The 24,858-nt window shown below is 46.5% G+C and overlaps 1 protein-coding gene across 1 annotated transcript; it reads right to left on the reverse strand.

Annotated features, from left to right (window-relative positions):
• Positions 1-1,361: 1,361 nt before the first annotated feature.
• Positions 1,362-24,245, reverse strand: LOC132470742 (copine-9-like). The gene is given in 12 exon segments (XM_060069577.1): positions 1,362-4,579; positions 4,581-4,736; positions 5,228-5,301; positions 11,853-11,910; positions 12,186-12,288; positions 18,300-18,427; positions 21,156-21,337; positions 22,204-22,250; positions 22,338-22,399; positions 22,681-22,734; positions 22,915-22,990; positions 23,807-24,245. Coding segments are annotated over 7 exon segments (927 nt in total). The 5' UTR covers positions 21,306-21,337; positions 22,204-22,250; positions 22,338-22,399; positions 22,681-22,734; positions 22,915-22,990; positions 23,807-24,245; the 3' UTR covers positions 1,362-4,321.
• Positions 24,246-24,858: the final 613 nt, after the last annotated feature.

The following is a 24,858-nucleotide window of genomic DNA, read 5'->3' on the forward strand; positions in this document are numbered from 1 at the left end:
GCCTAGACGGCTACGCCTACAATCATAGAACTAGAGTTATAATAACATAACTATCGTTCGTGCACAGATCCCTGAGACAAACGGCTACGCGCACACATGCACACCCATAGCGAGTGACGTAGGACGTAAAGTCCCGCCCAGGTCGAAGTGGCGTCGATTTAGAGAGTCCCTTTTGGATATAGATCAGATTGGCGAAGTCGCGCCCCTTCCGGTAGAGCCCATGGGACCTATGAGATCGAAAAATAGGTATGGGTTTCAATGGAGAGAAAGTAATTATTTTCCCTTTCCACTTTATATGCCCTGGATTACACATATGTTGTTTTTGGATTTAAATTATAATTTTTCATGCAAAGAAAACAAAAAAAATGTGCGAAGAAGTTTGATAATGTTAGGTTTTGTGTGAGGACGCTTTGCGAACCACAGCCCCTTGCTGCTCTCGAGGCGAAATATAGGTCACCACCACCACCACCACCACTCTGGTACAGACATGGCGATCTCTCTGCTCCACTTTGCCGCTTTTTTCCAAGGGGAGGATAACAGCATCGAAAGAGAGGAAACCATTATAAATCGGGGGATGTTGAGAGTTTCAGTTATGCCGATGGGGAGATTGTCGGTCTTGTCCACGCCAGTCGCAGGGAGCATGACGTCACATACGAGACGTGTAGTCTTTCTCATTGTGCTTTCTCTACAGCCTTTTACGGAACAATTGCACAATAAACGGTCAAACTCTTGAAATAAAAAAATATCATTCAAATCCACAAACAAAATATGTGTAATCCGGGGTATATAAAGACTGGGACCAGAAGATAATTACTTTCTCTCCATTGAAACCCATTCATATTTTTCGATCTCATAGGTCCCATGGGCTCTACCGGCAGGGGCAAAACTTTACCACTCTATTCTGAACCCGAAGCCGACATTTTGTATAAGTTGACAAGGAATGAATTAATTAATAGACAATGAAATAATTCCCTGTAAATGCTCTGATGTCAGAGCATACAAAGGCAAGATATAAAGACGCCAGTTTTCAGCAGGATAATATTGTTGCAATTCTGTACGTTGCCACAGGATGGGAGTATTGTATTTAAATCCAAAAATAAAAAGGCAAAAAAAAGTCCCGTTGACGACCCCACTACCGAAACACACACACACACACACACACACACACACACACACACACACACACACACACACACACACACACACACACAAAAAGTGTGTAGGCCTATTATGAAATGCACATAGACTAACATTTCCATTTATTCATTATTTGATTTTATGTGTAGCGTCAAACATATCCTATGGATTGTGATTTATTGAGTTTAAAGACAATTCAGTGATTAACAAAACAGTAACCTCTGTTCACATTTTTCACATATTTATTTGATTCCTAAGCAATTGTTGTAGTACATACAAATCCATCCATAGCTGTCGCTAATGGAGACTAAAATAACGCATGTTAGGAGTTACCATCGGGGAAAAAACTAGGAAGACTATTCACAAAATACTACTACACGAAATGTATTTACAATTGCACATTTCTACTTGAACGTTTTCACATATACCGCACTAGGATGGAAAAGTGATCCGCAGCATTATATTATTGGTCTTGACGGTTTTTACCTTATATACCAGATGTATACAAAGCACAACATGCTTCATCCAAAGAGATCTTAACATGTGGTGTGGCTGAGGACGACGTTCTGACCACACAACGTATTCATGCATGGGCCATGGTGGGAAAATCTGTGGAAACACAGGATTAAAGACTTGAGAAGCTACCATCTCTACATATCCTACCGGTGGGAGATAATAATGTAGTCTGCTGTCATTCAGATGTAACTAAAGAACTTTTAGAAGACTGCCTCATTAGAAAGAAAGACGCACCCTCACAGAGCACAAACATTTAGGAATGTCAAAGTGTTTTCTAGTAGGATTAGATATATGTCTTTATAAACAAACCTTCGAGCAGCAGGGCCAGCAGCTAAGCATGCAACATTACAAGAATATCCTTGCATTGAGTGGTCATATAAAAATAGAATACCTTCGTGCACACACTTTTGGGTTTATGACGGAAATAAGGCCACATGTCCAAGTCCTTTCTGATACAGTACACACTGACCCTACCTTCCAAGAACAATAAAAAAAAATAATCTTCACCTTACTGTAACACAAGATGGCAGTTTCAATGTGAGCGTTAAAGGGGCAGTGTGTAGGATCTATTGGCATCTCAGACCCCCTCCCTTTAAACCAGTCGGAGGTACTATGGTGGCCTGCACGGTAAGGTGCCAGTAGATAGTTCCAAAATGATCTCTAGTGACAGTGATCCATTTATAAATTGTATTTAGTTATTTAGTCTCTAAAACTTTAGGTCATCGCTAACAAGTAAGATAGCGATTACAATTTAAAACGGTCTCTGGAGCTGTTTGTCCGCTCTGGGTTACTGTACCCCCATGTAGGTACAAAGGGCTCATTTCTAGGTAACGCAAACAAAACAATTTGGATTATTATACACTTTGAACATTTGGATTATTAGGGCCTTGATTATTATTATACTTAAAACATACTTTATTATATTGTATTTAATTTCTGCAAAGTAAATGAAGTCTACACACTGCCGCTTTAATGCATAAATGATGGGGTTCTCTCCACCCCTTTGTTTTACTCTGTAAATATTGTTAATACTAACTCTGCAGTCATTTGTAGATTTCTGTCTTTCCACAGGCCTGTGTGATTGGAAAACCAAGTGGAGAGAGGGAAAGAAAACAAGTAGAAGCAGTTGAGTAAAAAATAAGACAAAACAACAAACCCATGTTCAGGATACGGCCGTTTACATCAGCTCTGGAGAAATCAAAGGCGCACAAATGCAACATAAATGCAGTCATGCCTCATGAACGTATCAACTAGTATCTATGGTTGCGTCACATGACTGTTCAGAGTTAACAACTAAACTCAAATCAATATGTCAAAATATCTGGGGCAAGTGGGGAAAACTATGCAAAACAATGTGGGGGGACTTTGTTTGCACCTTCATCCGAACAGATTGACCAACACAATAACATCTACCTGGTTCTCTGTGGGACAGGGAGCTTGACCACACTTCCTCTGCTACATGCTGTGCTAAGTGTGTCTGGTCGCTGAGTTGTGCATTGACCAGCCATTCAGATTCTAAACCGGCTCAGACTAAACTATCTTTAGCTAGCGACTTGGAGAGAAACACACCGCCATGACCGGCTTCACAAAGAAGTTAAAACAAATACCAAAATGGTGCATACATAAAACAGTTTGGAGAAAACTGGAAAGGAAATTTTTTGAAAAATAACTTGTTATATATAGAGACAGTCTTTGTGAGGATTCTGTACAGTGGCAGTTTGAGAGTTGAAAAAGAGCCCAATTACATGAAAGACCAAGTGAAGTCGTTCAAAAGAACACGTTCATTTACAGCGTAGACTGGCAGATCTAGGGCAACGTTTTCGTTCCGCATTTTCACATTTAGGTCCTTTTCCTATGAGCAATGTGTGGATGTCTTCAAATCGGTCCCTGAGGAAAAATCGAATCACCCCGCCCTATGAAGTCTCCCAATATGTTTAAGACAAATCGCATCCCTGCTACCTCAACAGAATGTACAAACATGAAGCTCACCGCCACCAACACACCAGAGAGGGGCCAACAGCGTGGGAACTCTTTGCTTTTGACCGGTGGAGAAAGACAACCCACTCTGCTTCATGCACCACTGCAGGCGTCAGGTCATTGTTTAGTAGGGCCAGCTGTCGCCCCTACCCTGGTTCTGTCTTCTGATCAGCCTGTCAATCATGCTGACCATTGCAACGGGGGAAAACGCCAGTTTTCATCCATCTTCCTTAAAAGTATTTTACTAATTCATGTTTGCGAACAAACGTTTGGCACCACAGTGGCCCTTTGGCAATGGTCGTGCCAAAGGGATCCTGGCTGTTCAGTCCAAAGTCCAAGGGAGCTCCGGCCCGACAAAGTGTTCTAGAAAGAGCTCAATAGAAGAAATTGCCCACCAGACCGTGTTTGATTCTCCATGTTTACCTCCACTCTTCAGGGACTTAATTCTCCACCCAGGCAAATATTCTTAACCCCTAAAGACGGAAGTTCAGACACACACATACTGACGCAAGCACACACACACATGTATTCACGCATGCACAAACACTCAAACACACACACAGACACACACTATCTCATGCGCACACACACAGACCCACACATACACACAAACACACACTCACAAAGACGCACACAGACACTATCTCAGGCACACACACCCACACAAGCACAAACGCACACAGACACTATCTCATGCGCACACACACCCACACACACAAGCATGCACAGACACATACACACACACACACACACACACACACACACACACACACACACACACACACACACACACACACACACACACACACACACACACACACACACACACACACACCCAATCACACACACACACGATCATCCACAGGTGTATTTCAGGCGTGTGTGTTTCTTCCTTTAGCGATGCTGCTGATGCTGGTGGAGGTGGTGGTGGCTGTGCTGTGGGACTGGGAGCCGCTGGCTGGAACGGCAGGCCGTGGTTCGATGGCCCGGCTCCTCATGAAGGAGAGCAGCTGGTCGGGGATCTCTGCCAGCACATCTTTAGCCAGCCGCGCCATGCTCAGCACCTGGTTACCGGAGCGGTCGATGTAGTCCCGGAATGGCACGAACTGAGACGGGAGGGAAACCAAAGCGTTCAGTTAACAGCAGATTCTGATCCGATCTGTCAGTGGATCTGTTTCAAATCTACCACAATGACGGCCATTGAACTAAACCGGCTCTAACAGGGCAACATGCATCCACCATTAAATGTGTGCACATTGATCTCAAGGCTGAGCACAATTACGACCAGGACTCAGAGAATTGGTTTTCCAATCTGTGCGCGTACTTAGGATACATTTTACACTAACATTGTACGATACATAGATCACCACAAATACCACAAAGTAAACATATTGAATCATTGTTGCTGGTGGTGATGGCCACATGGCTCTAAGGCCAAGAACCATAGAAGAAGAGGAATACATGTAGACTACCTAGACAGAACCATAGAAGAAGAGCAGTACATGAAGACTACCTGGACAGAACCATAGAAGAAGAGGAGTACATGAAGACTACCTGGACAGAACAGTAGAAGAAGAGGAGTACATGAAGGCGTTACCTGGACGATGTCTCTCTCAGCAGAGCGCCCCCTGGAGGACACTCTAACCTCGTCCCCGTCCAGCTCCTCCATGGCTGCGAGCAGAATGATGGATGATATTTGACAAGTTTGAGAGATTTTAGAGACAAACAGCCTATTGTCTACGAAAGTACACATTATGAACTATTTCTATTGTGTGGTCTCGTCTTGATTCTTGCTAAGAACGTGTCCTGACTCCTCATTCGGTATTTGAACAGACATGTTTTATACTTTACCTTGAGAATGAGAAATAATGCAGCCACCACCGGCATTTTATTATACTTGTCTCCTTTCCTTATGCATCGCCAGAGACCAATTAGAAACTGATTTCACTTGCCCTCTCCATATGCAAATTGGTACCTTTAATGTATTTGAGTAGCAGCAGCCTACTCAAGGCACGCGCTGGTCTGAGTCGCTACCCGCCTGCCTGGACAGCATTTTAACTGGGAAACGCTATAGGCTTTCAAATAATGGAGGTCAACCTGATCACTTCAATATGCCTCAAATAGTAGACTGATTCATGTAACGATAAGGTACAAACATGTTCTAGCTATGAAGTCACGAGTGTCCACTGAAGTTGACCTTGGAGGGTAACCAGGGAAACCCTTGGAACTAATCACACCCGCCGTGTGGCTCAGCGGGTCCCGGTCTTTCTGCTGCCCCCTGGACCTGTTCACACCTGTCTTCTGAGACATCTCAGCCATTCCAAAGTACCAGCTCATGACCCTGGACCATGATGGTTTCAGGTCCTGATCCCCACAGCTGTCTCTGCCCACGGACATGCTCGTCATCATTATTTCTTGTTAACTGTGTCTCACATGGACTTTCTGAGTGATTAGCAGACCGAACTATGGGGAGGTTTAGGTAAGGTCTGGAGAGAGGGAGCCGGAGCCTCCTGCTCACAAGGCTGATGCCAATGTAATTGAGGTTCAATGGAGTGAGATGTATCTTTCAGAGTGTTTGTGTGTGTGTGTGTGTGTGTGTGTGTGTGTGTGTGTGTGTGTGTGTGTGTGTGTGTGTGTGTGTTGTGGCATCCCGCCACGTGGTCCTCGGCCTGGACGGGCCCGGGGTACCGTGGAGGACGGGGTGTACCACCCCCACCCACCAGCTGGCGATGGAGAGCAGCCCTTTCGGCACCCCAATCAGGGTGATTGGGGGACACCTGGCCGAAAGCACGGGAGCCATTTTAAAAGGAGGCACAGCACAGCACGGCACGGCACGGCACGGGTCGTGTGCAGGAAGGAAGGGCTCGTGGCAAGGAGAGAGCCTAGAGGCCCACGGAGGCCCTAGACTAGGAGTCTCCTTCATTGTTTGTCTGATTTCACGTTGATTGTTAAATAAATGCCTGCCATGGCTAAAAACCTTACGCCAAGCGAGTTTTGTACGTGGATTCCGGCTCAACCGAGCACCGGGATACCACACTTGGTGGAGAATGCAGGCAACATGAAGGTCCCACTACGGCTCCCCGGTACAGACGCCACCGCGAGAGACGCCGCCGCCGCCGCCAGGGACGCCGCCGCCGCCGCCAGGGACGTCGCCGCCGCCGCCAGAGACGTCGCCGCCGCCGCCAGAGACGTCGCCGCCGCCGCCAGAGACGCCGCCGCCGCCGCAAGGGACGCCGCCGGCGCAAGGGACGCCGCCGCCGCCGCAGCGCGAGACCGGGACGTGACAGTGCCGTCGGCCTACGCGGACGTGGGGACGGGCCGGCCCTGCATGCTGGCGACATGTTGGGCAAAGGGAGCGTCTGGGTGCCCAACCGTACCTGCGAGAGTGATGACCAAACAGACGCAGGCCATAGTGGACACTGGCAGCATGGTCACCCTCCTCCGGCCCGACCTGGCGGGGGGAAGGGAAGGTTCACCAATGGAGGTGACATGCGTACACGGGGACACACGAACTAACGAGACCTGCCACGTGGTCGTCCGGACACCACAGGGGGTGTTCACGGCTAGGGCAGGGGTCGTGCCACACCTCCCGGTGCCGTTCCTAATTGGGAGGGACTGCCCGATTCTCCGTCGGCTTTGGGACCCGGCGCTGGAGTCCCGGGTCCGGAGAGATGCGGTCGCTGCCGCGGCAGGAGAGGCAGCCGCCGCCGGCGCAGCGGGAGATGAGGCGGCGGGAGACGACGCAGCCGACGCGAGGGACGCAGCCGGCGCCGCAGGAGACACCCGGCCCCGGCGAGACACCATCCTGGGCGGGTCCCTCGGCTACCTGGGGCTTGGACAAAGGGTGGAGGAGTGTGGCATCCCGCCACGTGGTCCTCGGCCTGGACGGGCCCGGGGTACCGTGGAGGACGGGGTGTACCACCCCCACCCACCAGCCGGCGATGGAGAGCAGCCCTTTCGGCACCCCAATCAGGGTGATTGGGGGACACCTGGCCGAAAGCACGGGAGCCATTTTAAAAGGAGGCACAGCACAGCACGGGTCGGGTGCAGGAAGGAAGGGCTCGTGGCAAGGAGAGAGCCTAGAGGCCCACGGAGGCCCTAGACTAGGAGTCTTCTTCATTGTTTGTCTGATTTCACGTTGATTGTTAAATAAATGCCTGCCATGGCTAAAAACCTTACGCCAAGCGAGTTTTGTACGTGGATTCCGGCTCAACCGAGCACCGGGATACCACAGTGTGTGTGTGTGTGTGTGTGTGTGAGAGTGTGGGGGGGGTGGGCTTTACTGCATCGCATCACACAGAGATCTGACAGATGGTGGTTAATAGAGAGAGAGAGAGAGAGAGAAATGAGCTAAAGAGAAATACATGGAGATACGGACAGCAACAAGACATTGCAACGTTTTTTTTAAATGCCGTGTATCGTGTCAACAACAAAGTGCATTCTCGCCTCTAAATCATGCTGTCGGGTTCTCACTGCCATTTAGAGAACAGAGTAGAAGGATCATATTGGATCTTAAAGCCGACCCTCCAAAACACTGATCCTCTGTGACATTACTTTTCAAAGCGTCTTTCAAATTAAACATGTGTCCTACATGGATATCAACGATTCTATGAAAGTACATTCAATTTAATGATGAAACATCCTGAGCATCCTCTCCCTCAAAATTGTCTCTTTTTCTCTCATCCCGTTTCTTGAGAACCATCAAACTGTGGGTCAGTCTACAGAGGTACCATCCAGCTGTGGGTCAGTCTATAGGTACCATCTAGCTGTGGGTCAGTCTACAGAGGAACCATCTAGCTGTGGGTCAGTCTATAGAGGAACCATCTAGCTGTGGGTCAGTCTATAGAGGTACCATCCAGCTGTGGGTCAGTCTACAGAGGAACCATCTAGCTGTGGGTCAGTCTATATAGAGGTACCATCTAGCTGTGGGTCAGTCTACAGAGGTACCATCCAGCTGTGGGTCAGTCTATAGAGGTACCATCCAGCTGTGGGTCAGTCTACAGAGGAACCATCTAGCTGTGGGTCAGTCTATATAGAGGTACCATCTAGCTGTGGGTCAGTCTACAGAGGAACCATCTAGCTGTGGGTCAGTCTATAGGTACCATCTAGCTGTGGGTCAGTCTATAGGTACCATCTAGCTGTGGGTCAGTCTATAGGTACCATCTAGCTGTGGGTCAGTCTACAGAGGTACCATCTAGCTGTGGGTCAGTCTATAGGTACCATCTAGCTGTGGGTCAGTCTATAGGTACCATCTAGCTGTGGGTCAGTCTACAGAGGTACCATCCAGCTGTGGGTCAGTCTATAGAGGTACCATCCAGCTGTGGGTCAGTCTATAGAGGAACCATCTAGCTGTGGGTCAGTCTATAGGTACCATCTAGCTGTGGGTCAGTCTATAGAGGTACCATCCAGCTGTGGGTCAGTCTACAGAGGAACCATCTAGCTGTGGGTCAGTCTATAGGTACCATCTAGCTGTGGGTCAGTCTATAGGTACCATCTAGCTGTGGGTCAGTCTACAGAGGTACCATCCAGCTGTGGGTCAGTCTATAGAGGTACCATCCAGCTGTGGGTCAGTCTACAGAGGTACCATCCAGCTGTGGGTCAGTCTATAGAGGAACCATCTAGCTGTGGGTCAGTCTATAGGTACCATCTAGCTGTGGGTCAGTCTATAGGTACCATCTAGCTGTGGGTCAGTCTATAGGTACCATCTAGCTGTGGGTCAGTCTACAGAGGTACCATCCAGCTGTGGGTCAGTCTATAGAGGTACCATCTAGCTGTGGGTCAGTCTATAGAGGTACCATCCAGCTGTGGGTCAGTCTATAGGTACCATCTAGCTGTGGGTCAGTCTATAGGTACCATCTAGCTGTGGGTCAGTCTATAGGTACCATCTAGCTGTGGGTCAGTCTACAGAGGTACCATCCAGCTGTGGGTCAGTCTATAGAGGTACCATCTAGCTGTGGGTCAGTCTATAGGTACCATCTAGCTGTGGGTCAGTCTACAGAGGAACCATCTAGCTGTGGGTCAGTCTATAGGTACCATCTAGCTGTGGGTCAGTCTACAGAGGTACCATCTAGCTGTGTCTATCGAGGACTTCCACATCCTGGGAAAAGGCGGGAGACTTTTGACTTGCAGGCCATGTTTCACAACACCATCACAAACAACAAGTTAGTTGATGAATCTACAAATTGTATAACTTATAACAACTTTACGCCTTATGTCCTGAAGTTCACCATCTCATACCTCAACTGAAAAGTTTCTAACTTTTTTCTATTCATTTTCAACCTCATACATAATCCAAATCCCTTCAGAGCTTAACCAAGTCATGAGTGCAGCCCATCTCAGTGAATGAACAGTACTGCTTCTCATTGCGGTTTTCTGCTTCTCACTGCTGTTTTCTGCTTCTCATTCCTGCTTTCTCCATCTCTTCAATTTGTCCTCTTCCCCTCCTTACTGTCATATATGGTATTGTTCCCAAATAATATTTCTCTGTCACACATACAGAAGAACACACACACACACACACACACACACACACACAAAGTGCACAGACACAACCACACACACAGACGTTCCCCCTGGCTATGTATATAGCATAATGGGTCCCACTGAGAGCTTGTGTTTGGCCTGGATCAGCTCTTGGTTCTCCCCTCCCCATGCTTGTGGGGTTTATTCTAATCATTTGGAAAATTAAGGTCTGTAGAAACCCTGTGGAGTGAAGGAGACAGCACTCTGCCGTTAGCACAGGGTCCTCCTCAGTGTTTGGCCATCACAACTCCATGGTTAAGTGCCTGGAAACGATGATTCCTATATTAGCAAACCATTACAGTGAATTGGAAGCTCTATTCTGGGCTGAACCTAGCTTCATAAGGTATGGCTGTGAGGTAACTTATCTGCTCTGATCACACGCTTGTAACATACAAAGCAATCTATTCCGGTGTTAATATCTGTTCAGAAGATGGACTTCTAAAGAATATCTACTCTGTCCTCAAACATTAAAATTGGGCAAATAAACAACCTTTTTATCATTAGCACAATATTACGTAAGAGAAAATCATGATATATTTTCAAACAGAAGCCTTTTCTTATAAAAGTAGAAGAAATTGACAGTAAACAGGTTCCCTGATATGTGTTGCATTTTTCTTTCAAATTAATCTTGTAGACTACAAAAAATTCTGACAGTGTTTGCATAATTCGAGCAGATTAATGGTAACGGCTGTGGCATTTATGCACACCCAACAAGGGCGCCATTACCTGTTTCTCAGCTCCCTAGAGACACTCTGAGGAATGTAATTGCAAAGTTCACCGTAACATACTATTATTATACTCAGTGCCAATCAACCGTCCCCCTGCTGAGCTGTTCCAGCCTTTGAAAGAGCACTGATGGGGAAACAAAATGAGGCCTCTAATTTTGCCTTTCTTATGTGTCAGAACAGTCAAAGCCATTTCTAGAACATTCCAGTTTGGACTCACCTTTATATATGAACTTCTTTATAGACAGGTTTCTTATGAGACATTGTTTTTAATAAAGCCATAGAGATGCTTAAAATGTGCAATGCAAAACAAGGGAAGTTACCATTACATCTCGTAAAACAAGGGTAATTGTCAATTGTATTTGGCTGGCCATCACGGCGTGTTTTCCACATAGATCACTGTCTGTCTATTAATCCCCACAGGTTGGTTTAAAGGGGAGTCTCATGTGCCGTGGTCACTCAATCATGACATGTAAGACACTGTGCGGTCTCTATCTGGATGACCATGGACAAGCACAGCTCTAAGGGGCTGTTGTCAATGTGTTATATGGGCTATGTAATGTCATTGCTAGCCATCCCAACAGCAGCTATTATGTTGAACAGATGTAGCCTGCTTCAGTGTGTAGTGTGGTCCAAGTTAGTAGACTAGTTTCTGCCGAAGAAAAACTAGAATCTAGATTATGCAGATTCTAAGGATGAATCCAGCTTTGTGTGTGTGAGTGAGTGAGTGAGTGAGTGAGTGAGTGAGTGAGTGAGTGAGTGAGTGAGTGAGTGAGTGAGTGAGTGAGTGAGTGAGTGAGTGAGTGAGTGAGTGAGTGAGTGAGTGTGTGTGTCTGTATGTTTATGCATACATGCAAGCGTCTGTATCTGCATGATTATTACATCACCATCACTCGTTGCCTGTCCACAGCAGATGGCTGACCGATGACCCGCAGTACATTCTCAAATCACATCCATAAACATGAAGCCACTGACCGTCAAATTCTGCAGGGCCCACTCCCACGATGATGATGGACATCGGTAGACCGGCTGCCTATGGGGGGAAAATACACACACACGCAAACGCACACACACACACACACACACACACACACACACACACACACACACACACACACACACACACACACACACACACACACACACACACACACACACACACACACACAAACACACGCAGTGTTTTATAGTACTTACACTTTATATATTAATATTACATGAGAGTACTGAAACTATCTGTGTTAAATTTGTGAAGCTTATGTGCACGTCCCCTTAGTGAATGAATGTGCAGCACGTCTCGTAGCTCACATTGACCACCGCTTCCTTGGTCTGGTCCATGTCCGAGATCACGCCGTCCGTGATCATCAGCAGCACGAAGTACTGGGAGCCGTCCGTCATGTCGGCAGCACACCTGCGTGCACACAGACAAACACACACAACCGCACACACAACCACACACACACAACCGCGCAGAAACACACACACACAATGATAAATACAAAGATACACAAAAGCATGCAAGTGCATACACAAACACACAAACACAGCCACTTAGCGAGGAACAGCAGCTGGTGTGTGTCTTCAAATAGGAGGGGTATTGACTCTGTATGAGCAGTGATCTTCCTCCTCTCTTCATATAGGAGGGGTATTGACTCTGTATGAGCAGTGATCTTCCTCCTCTCTCCAACACTCCTGAGATGTTACCTGCACAGAGTCCTCTCTTCTCACCTCCTACTCCACCAGCAACCCCACCTATGACTCTCCATACTGCCCAGGTTAAGATGATGCTGTACAGGCTGAAGCCAGGGAAAGCAGTGGGGCCCGATGACATCAGCCCAAGGCTACTGAAGACTTGCTCTTCAGAGTTGTGTGGTATTCTAACACACCTGTTCAACCTGAGCTTGCGCCTACAGAAGGTCCCAAGGCTGTGGAAAACATCTTGCCTAGTACCTGTCCCAAAGAAGACCCATCCCACAAACCACAATGATTATAGACCAGTAGCTCTCACTTCACATATCATGAAGACATTTGAGAGACTTGTCCTCTCCTCCCTCTGCACTAGTGTGTCTACGCAAATGGACCCTTTACAGTTTGCATATCAGCCTAACATCAGTGTTGATGATGCCCTCATTTACATGCTGCAGAGGGCATACACACATCTGGACACCCCTGATGCATCTGTAAGGATAACATTCTTTGACTTCTCATCTGCCTTTAATACCATCCAGCCACGTCTGCTAGGGGAGAAGATGGAGATGATGAAGGTGGATCCATTACTGATACTGTGGTGTTTGGACTACCTTTATCTCAGACCACAGTATGTGCGCTTACAGAACAATATTTCATGCACCATCCTCAGCAGCACAGGGGCTCCACAAGGAACTGTGCTGGCTCCATTCCTGTTCACCATCTACACAGCGGATTACAAATACAACACTAAAAGCTGCTTCTTGCAAAAATACTCGGATGACACAGCTGTTGTTGGCCTCATTAAAGGGGGAAATGAGGAGGAGTACAGAGACACCATAGACAACTTTGTGGAGTGGAGTACAAACAACAATCTTCATCTCAACACCACAAAGACAAAGGAGATAGTTGTGGATTTCAGGAGGGGGAGGAGGAGGACTCAACCAACACCAATCAGCATCGGGGGCACTATGGTGGAGATGGTCACCAACCACAGGTACCTTGGTGTGCAGCTCGACAGTGAGCTGGACTGGAAATGTCATATGGAAGCGGTGTACAAGAAGGGACAAAGTCGACTCTTTTTTTTGAGGAGACTAAGGTCATTTAACATCTGCCAACCCCTACTGTGCACTGTCTACCACTCAGTGGTGGCCAGTGCTCTGTTTTTCGCTGTGGCATGTTGGGGAGAAGGCGCCTGCACAGTGGACAAGAAGAGACTGGACAAGCTGATCAGAAAGGCCAGCTCAGTGGTCGGGGCTGAGCAGCTAAAGGTCCAGCAGGTGGCAGAGGCCAGAATCCTCAACAAACTGGCCTCAATAATGACTAACCCCACTCACCCACTCCACGCCCTGAAGGTGATCAAGAACAGCACCTTCAGTCAGAGACTAATTGCACCAATATGCAAAACGGAGCGGTACAGGAAGTCCTGTATACCAGCTGCCATACGGTTTTACAATGCACAAAATTAACTTTGCACCTTATAGTATTTAGTATTTATTATTGTATTTATTGTAGCATTTAAGTATTTTAGCATATGAGGGAATGTGTGTTTGTTATGTTTGTTATGTCTGTCCACGCTGTTGTGACACTGTCATTTCCTGTAAAGGATTATTAAAGGATCTATCTATCTATATAGGAGGGGTATTGACTGTATGAGCAGTGATCTTCCTCCTCTCTTCATATAGGAGGGGTATTGACTCTGTATGAGCAGTGATCTTCCTCCTCTCTTCATATAGGAGGGGTATTGACTCTGTATGAACAGTGATCTTCCCCCTCTCTTCATATAGGAGGGGTATTGACTCTGTATGAGCAGTGATCTTCCCCCTCTCTTCATATAGGAGGGGTATTGACTCTGTATGAGCAGTGATCTTCCCCCTCTCTTCATATAGGAGGGGTATTGACTCTGTATGAACAGTGATTTTCCTACTCAGTGTATTAGGAACATCTTTGGATGATCTTCTATACACAAAATGTTGAAACACCTTCTCAAGTCCCACCCACGTTGTTTTTTATGTCCACTTAATTCTCCAAGGTAACATTTCTTTAAAGTTAAATGCTCGAGGAGAACCATTGGGGAGAAAATCAGAAGGAATGAAGCACCGGAATGATGCTTCACCTCCAGCTAATGTCTCTTTGGCCTCGCAGAAAAACATGGAGTTGAGAGTGCCTGCACATGTAGGTGTACCTCACGCGCGCACGTGTGTGCGTGCGTGTGTGTGTGTGTGCGTGTGTGTGTGTGTCAGGTACTCACAGCCTGCTGTCTGTCTAAAGTGGGACTGGTTCTCTCAGCTGCCTGGGGCGGCAGAGGGGCTAAACGGCACCTCAGGCCCAGCAGGCCTTATTCTCTCTCTACCTGTCTGTCTATCAACCTGTCTGTCCCTCTACATGTCATAGCTGCCTGTCTATTGGTCTTATCTGTCTGCCTGTCTAATATCTGTGTCTTTCTACCCGCCCGTCCGTCTACATGTCTGACCTGTCCTAACTGTCGGTCTGTCTGACTACCTGCCTAACCTGTCTTAACCGTTTGTCTGTCTGTCTACCTGTCTAAACTGTCTGTCCGTTTGTCTACCTGTCTATCTCTTCAGTATTACTTGTCCGTCTACCTGTCTTAACTGTCTGTCTGCCTTTTTGATAATTACGTCTCTGTCTACCTGTCTGTCTGCCCGTCTTACTGGTCGAGCTGTGCGTCTGTCTTCCTGCTGCCCGCTGTATCTGATCTAATGTATTTCTCTCCATCCCTCCCGTAGCCACGGGAGGCCACGTGTCCTCTGTCCTGCTGTGACAATCTCAGTAGCTCCCAGTGCGGACAGCCAATGATATCAGGTATCACCATGTTATCCTGGATTATTATCTTTTTCTGTGCAGTTGGTCTTAAACGCTTGAATGTCAAATGCTGACTATTTTGGCCAGTTTTTATCATCCCAGTCCTTCTTCTGGACATGATCTTTCATTGTGGACCTCAGATCCCACTAATGTAAACTAACATTTGAAGAAAGACATGTGTCATACATAATACAAGATAGATACTGATATTAAACATTTATAACTTAAGTTTAAAATATTATTATAGATGTTTATTTTAAGGGTAATACGAAACTGCAGATGCCAATTTGGCCCAATCGGTCTAAAATCTCTAAATGAAGTGATCAAGCTCTATTAAGATACGCGTGCTAGCACGGTGCGATTAACCGCTCACAGCTTCCAATCTCTATCGAGTTATGAATGCTAGCGCACACGGCGCAGCTCACAGCTTCCAAGACTAAACACATTTTCCCATGGCTACGTGTTGTAACGAAAGAGTGTCTCACTCACACACACACACACACACACACACACACACATACACACACACACACTCAGCCTCCCACTGACTGAATCCAGAGGAGGAACATGAGGAGGAGGAGGAGGAGGAGGAGGAGGAGGAGGTTGGCGGTGAACGAGGGGAGAGGAGGCAGTAAAGAAAGGCGAGGCCGTGTGGGCACAGAGGCAGTGATGTCACTGGGAACAGACAGAAGAACGTCTGAGGGGGCGAGAAGAGAGGATCGGGTGAGATCGAGAGGACAGGTTACGTCTCCCCCTTCTCTTACCTTGTGTCTTTACCTTCGTACCATTCTCCACCTCCCCCCTCTCCCTCTCTCTCTCTCTCTGAAGCAAACTGAAGCGTGTGATTACTCCAAACGCACGCCAGTGAACGCTCGCAGTGCACTGGCAGCGTGCTCTCACAGAATTAAGAGGTAGGAGTTGCTATGAAAGCAGAGCGAGCACCTGTGTGTGTGTGTGTGCGTCTGTCTGTGTTTGTGTGTGTGTTCGGTGTGTTCGGTGTGTGTCTGTGTTTGTGTGTTTGTTCGGTGTGTGTGTGTGTGTGTGTGTGTGTGTGTGTGTGTGTGTGTGTGTGTGTGTGTGTGTGTGTGTGGTTGCATGTGTTCTCCTCTAGCAATCAGGGAGGTCATAGTTTGTTCAACACCTTTCCAGTTCTCATCCTATATGCTCTCCACACTCACAGCTATACCGAGCACAGTAGCACCTATGATGAGGAGTATATGATGAAGATAAAAACACCTCACAGTGAAGCACTTCTCAAAATGTGTATCACAGCATCTCCATTCCCCCGCATGCCGGGATGGGGGTTGTAAAATACATTGTCCAAAGGTCTCTTCAGCAGACCCTTCCTCACGCTGAAGCCCAGATGCGTAACAAGGACTAGAGTCACTCCGTTAAAACAGCACACATAAGGGGATTGTAGCCTGGCTGTGAGTTCTACTTTGGACTCCATATTTAAAACGGTCTTAGCTTCTGTCCCTGTGTGCCTGGGGCTTGGCGCGAGCAAACATACATTTGCATATTAACTAGCAAGGAGACGTTCATTCACTATACAATGTTACTGAAATGCTAAAGTCGGACCCCAGCGACAGCAGAACAGTGTGAACCCTAGATACTGGCCCTTCCAATCAGGAAGCAGAACACACTGAATCCTAGTTACCAGGCCCAACCAATCAGGAAGCAGAACAGAGTGAACCATAGTTGCCAGGCCGTACCTACCAATCAGGAAGCAGTAGAGAGTGAACCCAAGTTACCGGGCCCTTCCAATCAGGAAGCAGAACAGAGTGAACCCTAGTTACCAGGCTTTACCGACCAATCAGGAAGCAGAACAGAGAGAACCCTAGTTACCAGGCTTTACCGACCAATCAGGAAGCAGAACACACTGAACCCTAGTTTCCAGGCCCTACCAATCAGGAAGCAGAACAGAGTGATCCATAGTTACCTGGCGCTACCAATCAAGAAGCAGAACAGTGTACCCTAGTTACCACCAGGCTCTACCTACCAATCAGGAAGCAGAACAGAGTTAACCCTAGTTACCGGCCCTACCTACCAATCAGGAAGCAGAACAGAGTTAACCCTAGTTACGGGCCCTACCAATCAGGAAGCAGAACAGAGTTAACCCTAGTTACCGGCCCTACCTACCAATCAGGAAGCAGAACAGACTGAACCGTAGTTACCGGCCCTACCTACCAATAAGGAAGCAGAACAGAGTTAACCCTAGTTACCGGCCCTACCAATCAGGAAGCAGAACAGAGTTAACCCTAGTTACCGGCCCTACCTACCAATCAGGAAGCATAACAGAGTTAACCCTAGTTACCGGCCCTACCTACCAATCAGGAAGCCCTGCCTGGAGCTGGGCTGCACATTGAGTTGTACTGGCAGCAGGGCGCAGCCTCCTCTAAACTCCTCCAAGATCGGTCTGCGCAGTAGGCCTTCAAACACAATTATGAAAAGTTCTCCGCGGTCGAGGAACCCATGCAGGACAGACAACACGGTTTTCTGTGTGTATTCTGATGTGAATTTCATTACAATGCAAAAAATGGGGAGACAGAAAGAAAGAGAGGCGGATAAAGCGGGTGGGTACATGTGGGGGGGGTCAGACAAAAAAAAGACTTGGCACGCATGTGTGCACGTGTGTGTGTGTGTGTGTGCAACGCAGTCTCACTCTGAGTTCGTCTAAAATCGAAATTTTTGGCGTTAACTGCTGACGCAAAGGGAGTCTTTGTGGGGATTTGAAAACCCCTGCGTCTAATGAAAACGCACAAGGACACCCTTTGCGTCAGCAGCTAACGCCAAAAGCCCCGAAAAAGCTTCGATTTTTGAAGAACTCGGAGTGAGACTGTGTTGGTGTGTGTGTGCGTGTGACTATGTGTGTGTGTGTTTATGTTTGTGCGTGCATGCGTGGGTGTCACTCACCTGGCCACCTGGTTGATGACGGGGGCGAAGTTGGTGGGTCCGTAGAGCTGGACACTGCGCAGGCTCTGGAAGTAGGCCTCCAGCACGCCCTCGATGGCCACGCAGTTGGGGTCATCCGTGTTGGAGTTCTGCATCAGACGGAGGGGATGGTCAGGGCTCCACTGAAGGTCTGCACACTGGAGGCTGCCAGTGTGCTTCCAGTGTCTCCCGAGTAATTCTCCTACTCGGGAAAATAACATTTCAGAAAAGGTTTATTTTCAGTTAAAACCACACGTATAGGCTCCTGGCAAATGCCCAAATATCACTATGACTTATAAAACATGTCATATTTGATGGTTAAAACATGAGAATTGTGATTTGTTTGAAAATATGATCCAACTTGGTTGACAAAGTTTAAATAGTTTGAGGCATACCTAATTGCTTAACAGCTGCTAGTACTTTAAAATAAAGTAGTAACAGTAAAATTCCTTAAATGTTATTTAAAATTAAAAGCAAGAGTGACATTAATAGCATTGTAACTTGGAGAATAATGATGGAAGTTATTTTTATATTAACCAGAAGATGCATACATTGTCTGTAATGCCTGTTGAAATCGCAATGTTGGTGTGTTCCGCCTGACTCACTTTGAACATCAGCATGAAATATATTCAAAAAAATGTTCCGGTGATGAAATAGTTTTTTCACACAGTAAGTCTACAATTGTGTTTATTTAAAAAGTAGTTTAAACCATGTCCCACACTTGACGTGCATAAATTATCAAACCAATATCAGAAACGGAACATTGCATAAATCAGAATAATAAGGAGGTAGCCATACCATATCAATTTTTGCAGCATGAGCAGCAACAATTTTCTCTATTTCCTGAACATTATTGTTGGTAATATAAAATAATAAGTGAAAAATGTTTGATGTGATCTAGCTAACCCATCATGAGTCATGGTAGATTGAATGGTTCACCTTCATTGTAAAGTAAGGAAAGACATTATTCCAAATTACGTCAGATATCTTATATATAAGGTCTTACCGGACTCTCTCAAACACTGCCCCTAATAGATAACCTTCAGATATACTGGCCATAACTTGTTGGAATATAGTTGCTGCGGAGGCACATTACCACAGGAGCTGATCTCCAGATTACATAAGATGTCCAAACCGTCCACATCCTAATATCCAAGTACAAGAGTGCAGGCAAACAAGCGAACATTGAGTACTCAAACACAGAGCAAGATTCCCATGTACAATGGTTTCATTTAATTTGCGCCGAAGTGAGAGTCACCAGATGTTGTTACTCTGACCAGCCTGACTTGTAAGCTCAAACAAATGATTCAGCTAAAGGACTCTATAAAGGTTTCAACAAAGACTCATATTAGAAGAAGCTGGAGAATGAGTTCATGAGTAATACATTTCCAGATGACAAAGGAAAGGTGATAGTGTTTTGTGATAGCATGAGCATCTTTGATCTGTCTAAAAAGTTAATTGAAGATATGGAAGACAAAATCATTGGTATTCACATCTGCAATTAACAAATCATAAGGTCATCAATCAAGAGCATAGATGAACCAAATAATTGGCCATACCCTCCCATGGATACCATGGGAAGTATTAATCCTACCAAAGAGATTTTGCTGCCCAGTAAGACAACAAATAAGGTTGATATTCTGATACAATCTTTAAGCCGGGACCTGCAATATGCTGTAACTGTTGGACAGCATAAACCTCCAAAACAAGTCCTGCTAGCTTATCTTCCGAATGGGCCCTTTCAACACCAACATGAATGTACTCGCTGTACTGCCATCCTTTCGAAGCGATATCAGGATGCAGGTCTACGTGAAATCTGTTTAGAATCTGGCCTGGTTGTTCAAGGTTCATTGTCCATTATCTGGTTTGCTGAGGGCAAAGCGTTCAGTCGTGCAGTAAGAGTGCACTAATACATCCATGAAGGTCTGCTTCGCTTAGCCTCGAAAAGGATTTACAACATGGATGGAGGTGAAACATGTCATGTGGAGAGGGTCAGATTTTTATTTGCCTTTTTAAAAACAGGCACATGATGATTTTCATGATTACAGGAAAGCTATTGAATAAATACCTTGAACATATTTGACATGGAAATAAGGACGTCTGCTTTCTGGATGTCATACCTGGATAAAGTTGGTGACATTCTTCTGGGCCTCATAAGAGCATCCAGAGAGGTGCCTCTGTGTGTCTGCTCTCTGTCTGTGTGTCTTTGTGTCTGTGTCTCACCGGGGGGGAGGTGTGTGTCTGTGTATCTCTGTCTCTGTGTGTCTGTGTCTCTCCGTCTGTGTGTCTTTGTGTCTGTGTCTCACCAGGAGGAAGGCGTCTCCGTGTGTGTTTCTCTGTGTCGCTGTGTCTCTCTGTGTCTGTCCCTCTCTGTGTCTGTGTCTCACCAGGGGGAAGGCGTCTGTGTGTCTGTCCCTCTATGTGTCTGTGTCTCTCTGTGTGTCTGTGTCTCACCAGGGGGAAGGCGTCTGTGTGTCTGTCCCTCTATGTGTCTGTGTCTCTCTGTGTGTCTGTGTGTCTGTGTCTCACCAGGGGGAAGGCGTCTCTCTGTCTGTGTGTCTGTGTCTCAGTGTCTCTGTCCCTCTGTCTCTCTGTGACTGTGTCTCTTTCCCTCTGTGTTTGTCCCTCTGTGTGTCTGTGTGTCTGTGTGTCTGTGTGTCTGTGTTTCTGTCCATCTGTGTGTCTGTCTCTCTATGTGTCTGTCCCTTCACCAGGGGGAAGGCGTCTCTCTGTCTGTGTGTCTGTGTCTCAGTGTCTCTGTCCCTCTCTGTCTCTCTGTGTCTGTGTCTCTGTCCCTCTTTGTCTGTCCCTCTGTATGTCTGTGTGTCTGTGTCTCACCAGGGGGAAGGCGTGGGAGATCTTTCCGTCTGGGGGCAGCTTGGCCCCGAAGCCATAGGCTGGGAAGAGCTTGTCGCTGTCGTAGTCCTGGATGATGTCCCCCACCGCCTTCAGGGCCATAGCGTACGCGTTCATCTGGTACGGGCTCATGTAGTGCAGCGAGGTGGGCTGAGAGGGGTTCCCTGGGGACACACACAATCACATATGTAGTCACCCACACACATGCAGAATCACACACACATTATCACACACCAAACATTCACACGCACACACACACACACAGTCATACACAGAAACACATACATAATCACAAACACAATCACAGCTGTAGTCACCCACACGCAAACATAATCACACACACACACACACACACACACACACACACACACACACACACACACACACACACACACACACACACACACACACACACACACACAATCAAACATGTGGTCACCCACACACAAACATAATCACACACACCCACACACACACAATCACACATTCAAACATGTAGTCACACAAACTTACACATAATCACAGAGATATATAAACACATACACACACGCAATCAAATGCACATATGATCAGACACGTGATACACACAATCACACATGTTATCACACACAGCTAAACACATCACACACAAATACAAACACAAACACACGCACACACACACACCACACACACACACACACACACACACACACACACACACACACACACACACACACACACACACACACACACACATAATTGTGTGCATGCATGATCACACACTGAGTTTATTAATGGCTGTACTGCTGCCTCTGATTCTATTGTAAATCCAATTCAGCGAACATCCAACTCTAAATCAGATCTCGCGATAGCTCCTCCTAACTGTGACACATCTCGAAATATCTTCAAACAAATGTACCCGATCATCTTTAATAGCTTTTTTAAGTGCCTGTTCAAAGCGTGACAGAAAATAGGTTCTCTTTAGAGTGGGCAGGAAGGGCCACAGTGACTGTTACTTCACTCCCACACACAGCCAGGGCACTGCTCCTACCGTTGGACGCTGTGAAGTCGATGGCCACGGTGAAATTGAGTTGCGTCCTGTTGAGAAACAGAAAGTATGAGCATCATTCACACAAACAGTGTGTGTTTCTACGAGGGGGGCCATGCCCGGCTGGAACCACTCACCCTCCTCGGATGAAATCCACAAAGGTGTATTCTGACTCCACTTTGAAAGACAGCAAGGTCACCTTCACGTGAGAAGGCGATAAACAAAGAGAGCTTTAGATCTAGTCCAGTGAATATTAGGATTGACATATTATTGTCTTTGCTTCACTGACGGTTTCTCAAATAATTTCCACAAGTAGAAACTCTATTTTCTTCGATCAATTATCTGGTTTTCTATCTTCATATCTCCATACAGGGGATATAATCTCAAATCATGGTATTGTATAGACAGATATGAGGTGCTGTTCCTCATTACAATCTGCCGTCTCTGAGTGAAACCTCAGTGTTTTTCTCAAAAGCTTACCGTCCCTGAGTTCACGTATTTCTTCTTCTTTCCTTTCTTCTTTGGATTCAGAACCTTGGGGGGTAAACAGAGAAATGAGAGCAAGCTAATCGAGAGCATTGAGAGGAACTTCAACCATCACATGGTTTATACTCAGGGGTGACGAACAAATCAAGACTCTCACATGGAGCCCCACAGCATTACTTTATACAGACCAAAACTAACTGATAAAACAATTGGACTAATTGAAGTTACCTCGTACACGTTGAACTGGCTCTGACCCCTTGACAGCTCTCGGTAGCTGGTGGTGAACTCCCCGATGAAGTCATGGCTGATCCAGAGGAACGCACAAACAATTAGAGGGAGAGAGTGAGAGAACTAAACATTTAAAGAAGAGCAATAAATACAGTAAAACACTCCTGCAGCTCCACTATGGCTTCAAATTCTGCTTTTGTCTGGAAGTGGAAAATCCTTATTTCATCATCATTAAATCCTGCTCTTGAGAGGATATGTTTATTCTCACACCTGCTTCCAACCAGTAGCTCCAAAACAAGCTCTATCTCTCTACAAGTTAGTTTGTCTGTCTCTCTGTCCGTCCGTCCGTCTTTTTATATGTCTGTCCATCTGTCTGTCTATCAGTCTTTCCACATGTCTGTCCATCTGTCTGTCTGTCTGTCCAAATTACTGTCTGCATAACTGTCTGCATGTACATCTGTCTGTCTGTATGTCTGCCCGTCTGTTGATCTCCCAGCAGGATGACGTGAGATTAAATGTAATTTCATTATAAAAGTAATGCAGGTATGTCTCTCTGAGAGAAACAGAGAGACAGAGAGACACAGAGACACAGAGAGACAGAGAGACAGACAGAGGTTGGGGAGGGCTAGAGAGTATAAATGCGCCAGTAAGCCAATAGTGATATAAAAAGGCAATAGAAGAGATGAAATATGATGAGATAACACAGGAAGGAGGCATGGGTAAGCCAGGTGTTGATAGAACCACTGGAGCACTTCCAATAAGAAAGGCTGGGGGGTAGAGGCAATAGAAAACTCATAAAGTCTGTCCTCATGACAACACATCCTCCTCAACTGGAGGTGGGCTGATGAATCATCACTTTACCCACACAAACACAGCATGGCGGGTACGCTACCTTCCATCTCTGTCCCAATCAAACACGTCCACTTTCACTGTCCTGGAGAGAGAGAGAGAGAGAGAGAGAGAGAGAGAGAGAGAGAGAGAGAGAGAGAGAGAGAGAGAGAGAGAGAGAGAGAGAGAGAGAGCGAGAGAGAGAGAGAGAGAGAGAGAGAGAGAGAGAGAGAGAGAGAGGGAGAAAGAGAGAGATAGAGAGAGAGAGAGAGTGAGGGAGAGAGAGAGAAGAAAAAAGAAAGAAAGGAAGAGAGAGAGAGAGCGAGAGAGCGAGAGACAGAGAGAGAGTGAGAGACAGCGAGAGAGTGAGAGCGAGAGACAGAGAGAGAGAGAGCGAGAGAGAGGGAGAGCAAGAGAGAGAACAAGAACAAGAGAGAGAGAGAGACAGAAAACGTGTTGAGAAGGGTTCAAAGAGTGAGAATAGAGCAGTGCATGGAGCTGTTTGATACTCAGCGACGAGCCTCCACAGATTTACATAAAAACATAACGCCCCAATTGACTCCATTCGTCTGCCGTGTCGCTCCGGAGACGTGTAATATCCGTGTTGTTTGGATCCTCCCGCCTGCGTCCGTTCTCCATTTGAACGGAGGTACAACAGGGGAGCGTGAAGAGTGTTCCTGGACGTGTGGCTCCCTGTGTGCGGCTTCCCTGTTGGTCCCAATAACACCAGCGCTGGCCAGAGGCGCTCGCAGCACGGCCGACTGCTGGCATTATTCTAACCACCAAGGGCCTGCCTGGGCAGCCACAATGGCCGCCACCGAGGGGAGGTCAAGGTGTATCTTCAGTCCAGGACGTTATCTCCCTTTTTATCCCCATAATAAACAAGCCCCGCGCATAGCGATAGAAACCTATTATCATGTCCCTACATTAAAAGTACATGTTTTTCTAAATGTTGGTCATCAATGAGGTTGTAAAGTAGTAACTTCGGGCACATCTGTCAAAATATATGTTTTTTTACGATCTTTATTCATTCATTGCGCCGCGGCTGAACGGACGCGGATATTCTCTGATAGTATGAATCTTAAAGAATGCGTCGGGTTCTCCGACTCTCTTGGT

The sequence above is a fragment of the Gadus macrocephalus genome, chromosome 13, assembly GCF_031168955.1.
Source record: "Gadus macrocephalus chromosome 13, ASM3116895v1".
Lineage (NCBI taxonomy): Eukaryota > Metazoa > Chordata > Actinopteri > Gadiformes > Gadidae > Gadus > Gadus macrocephalus.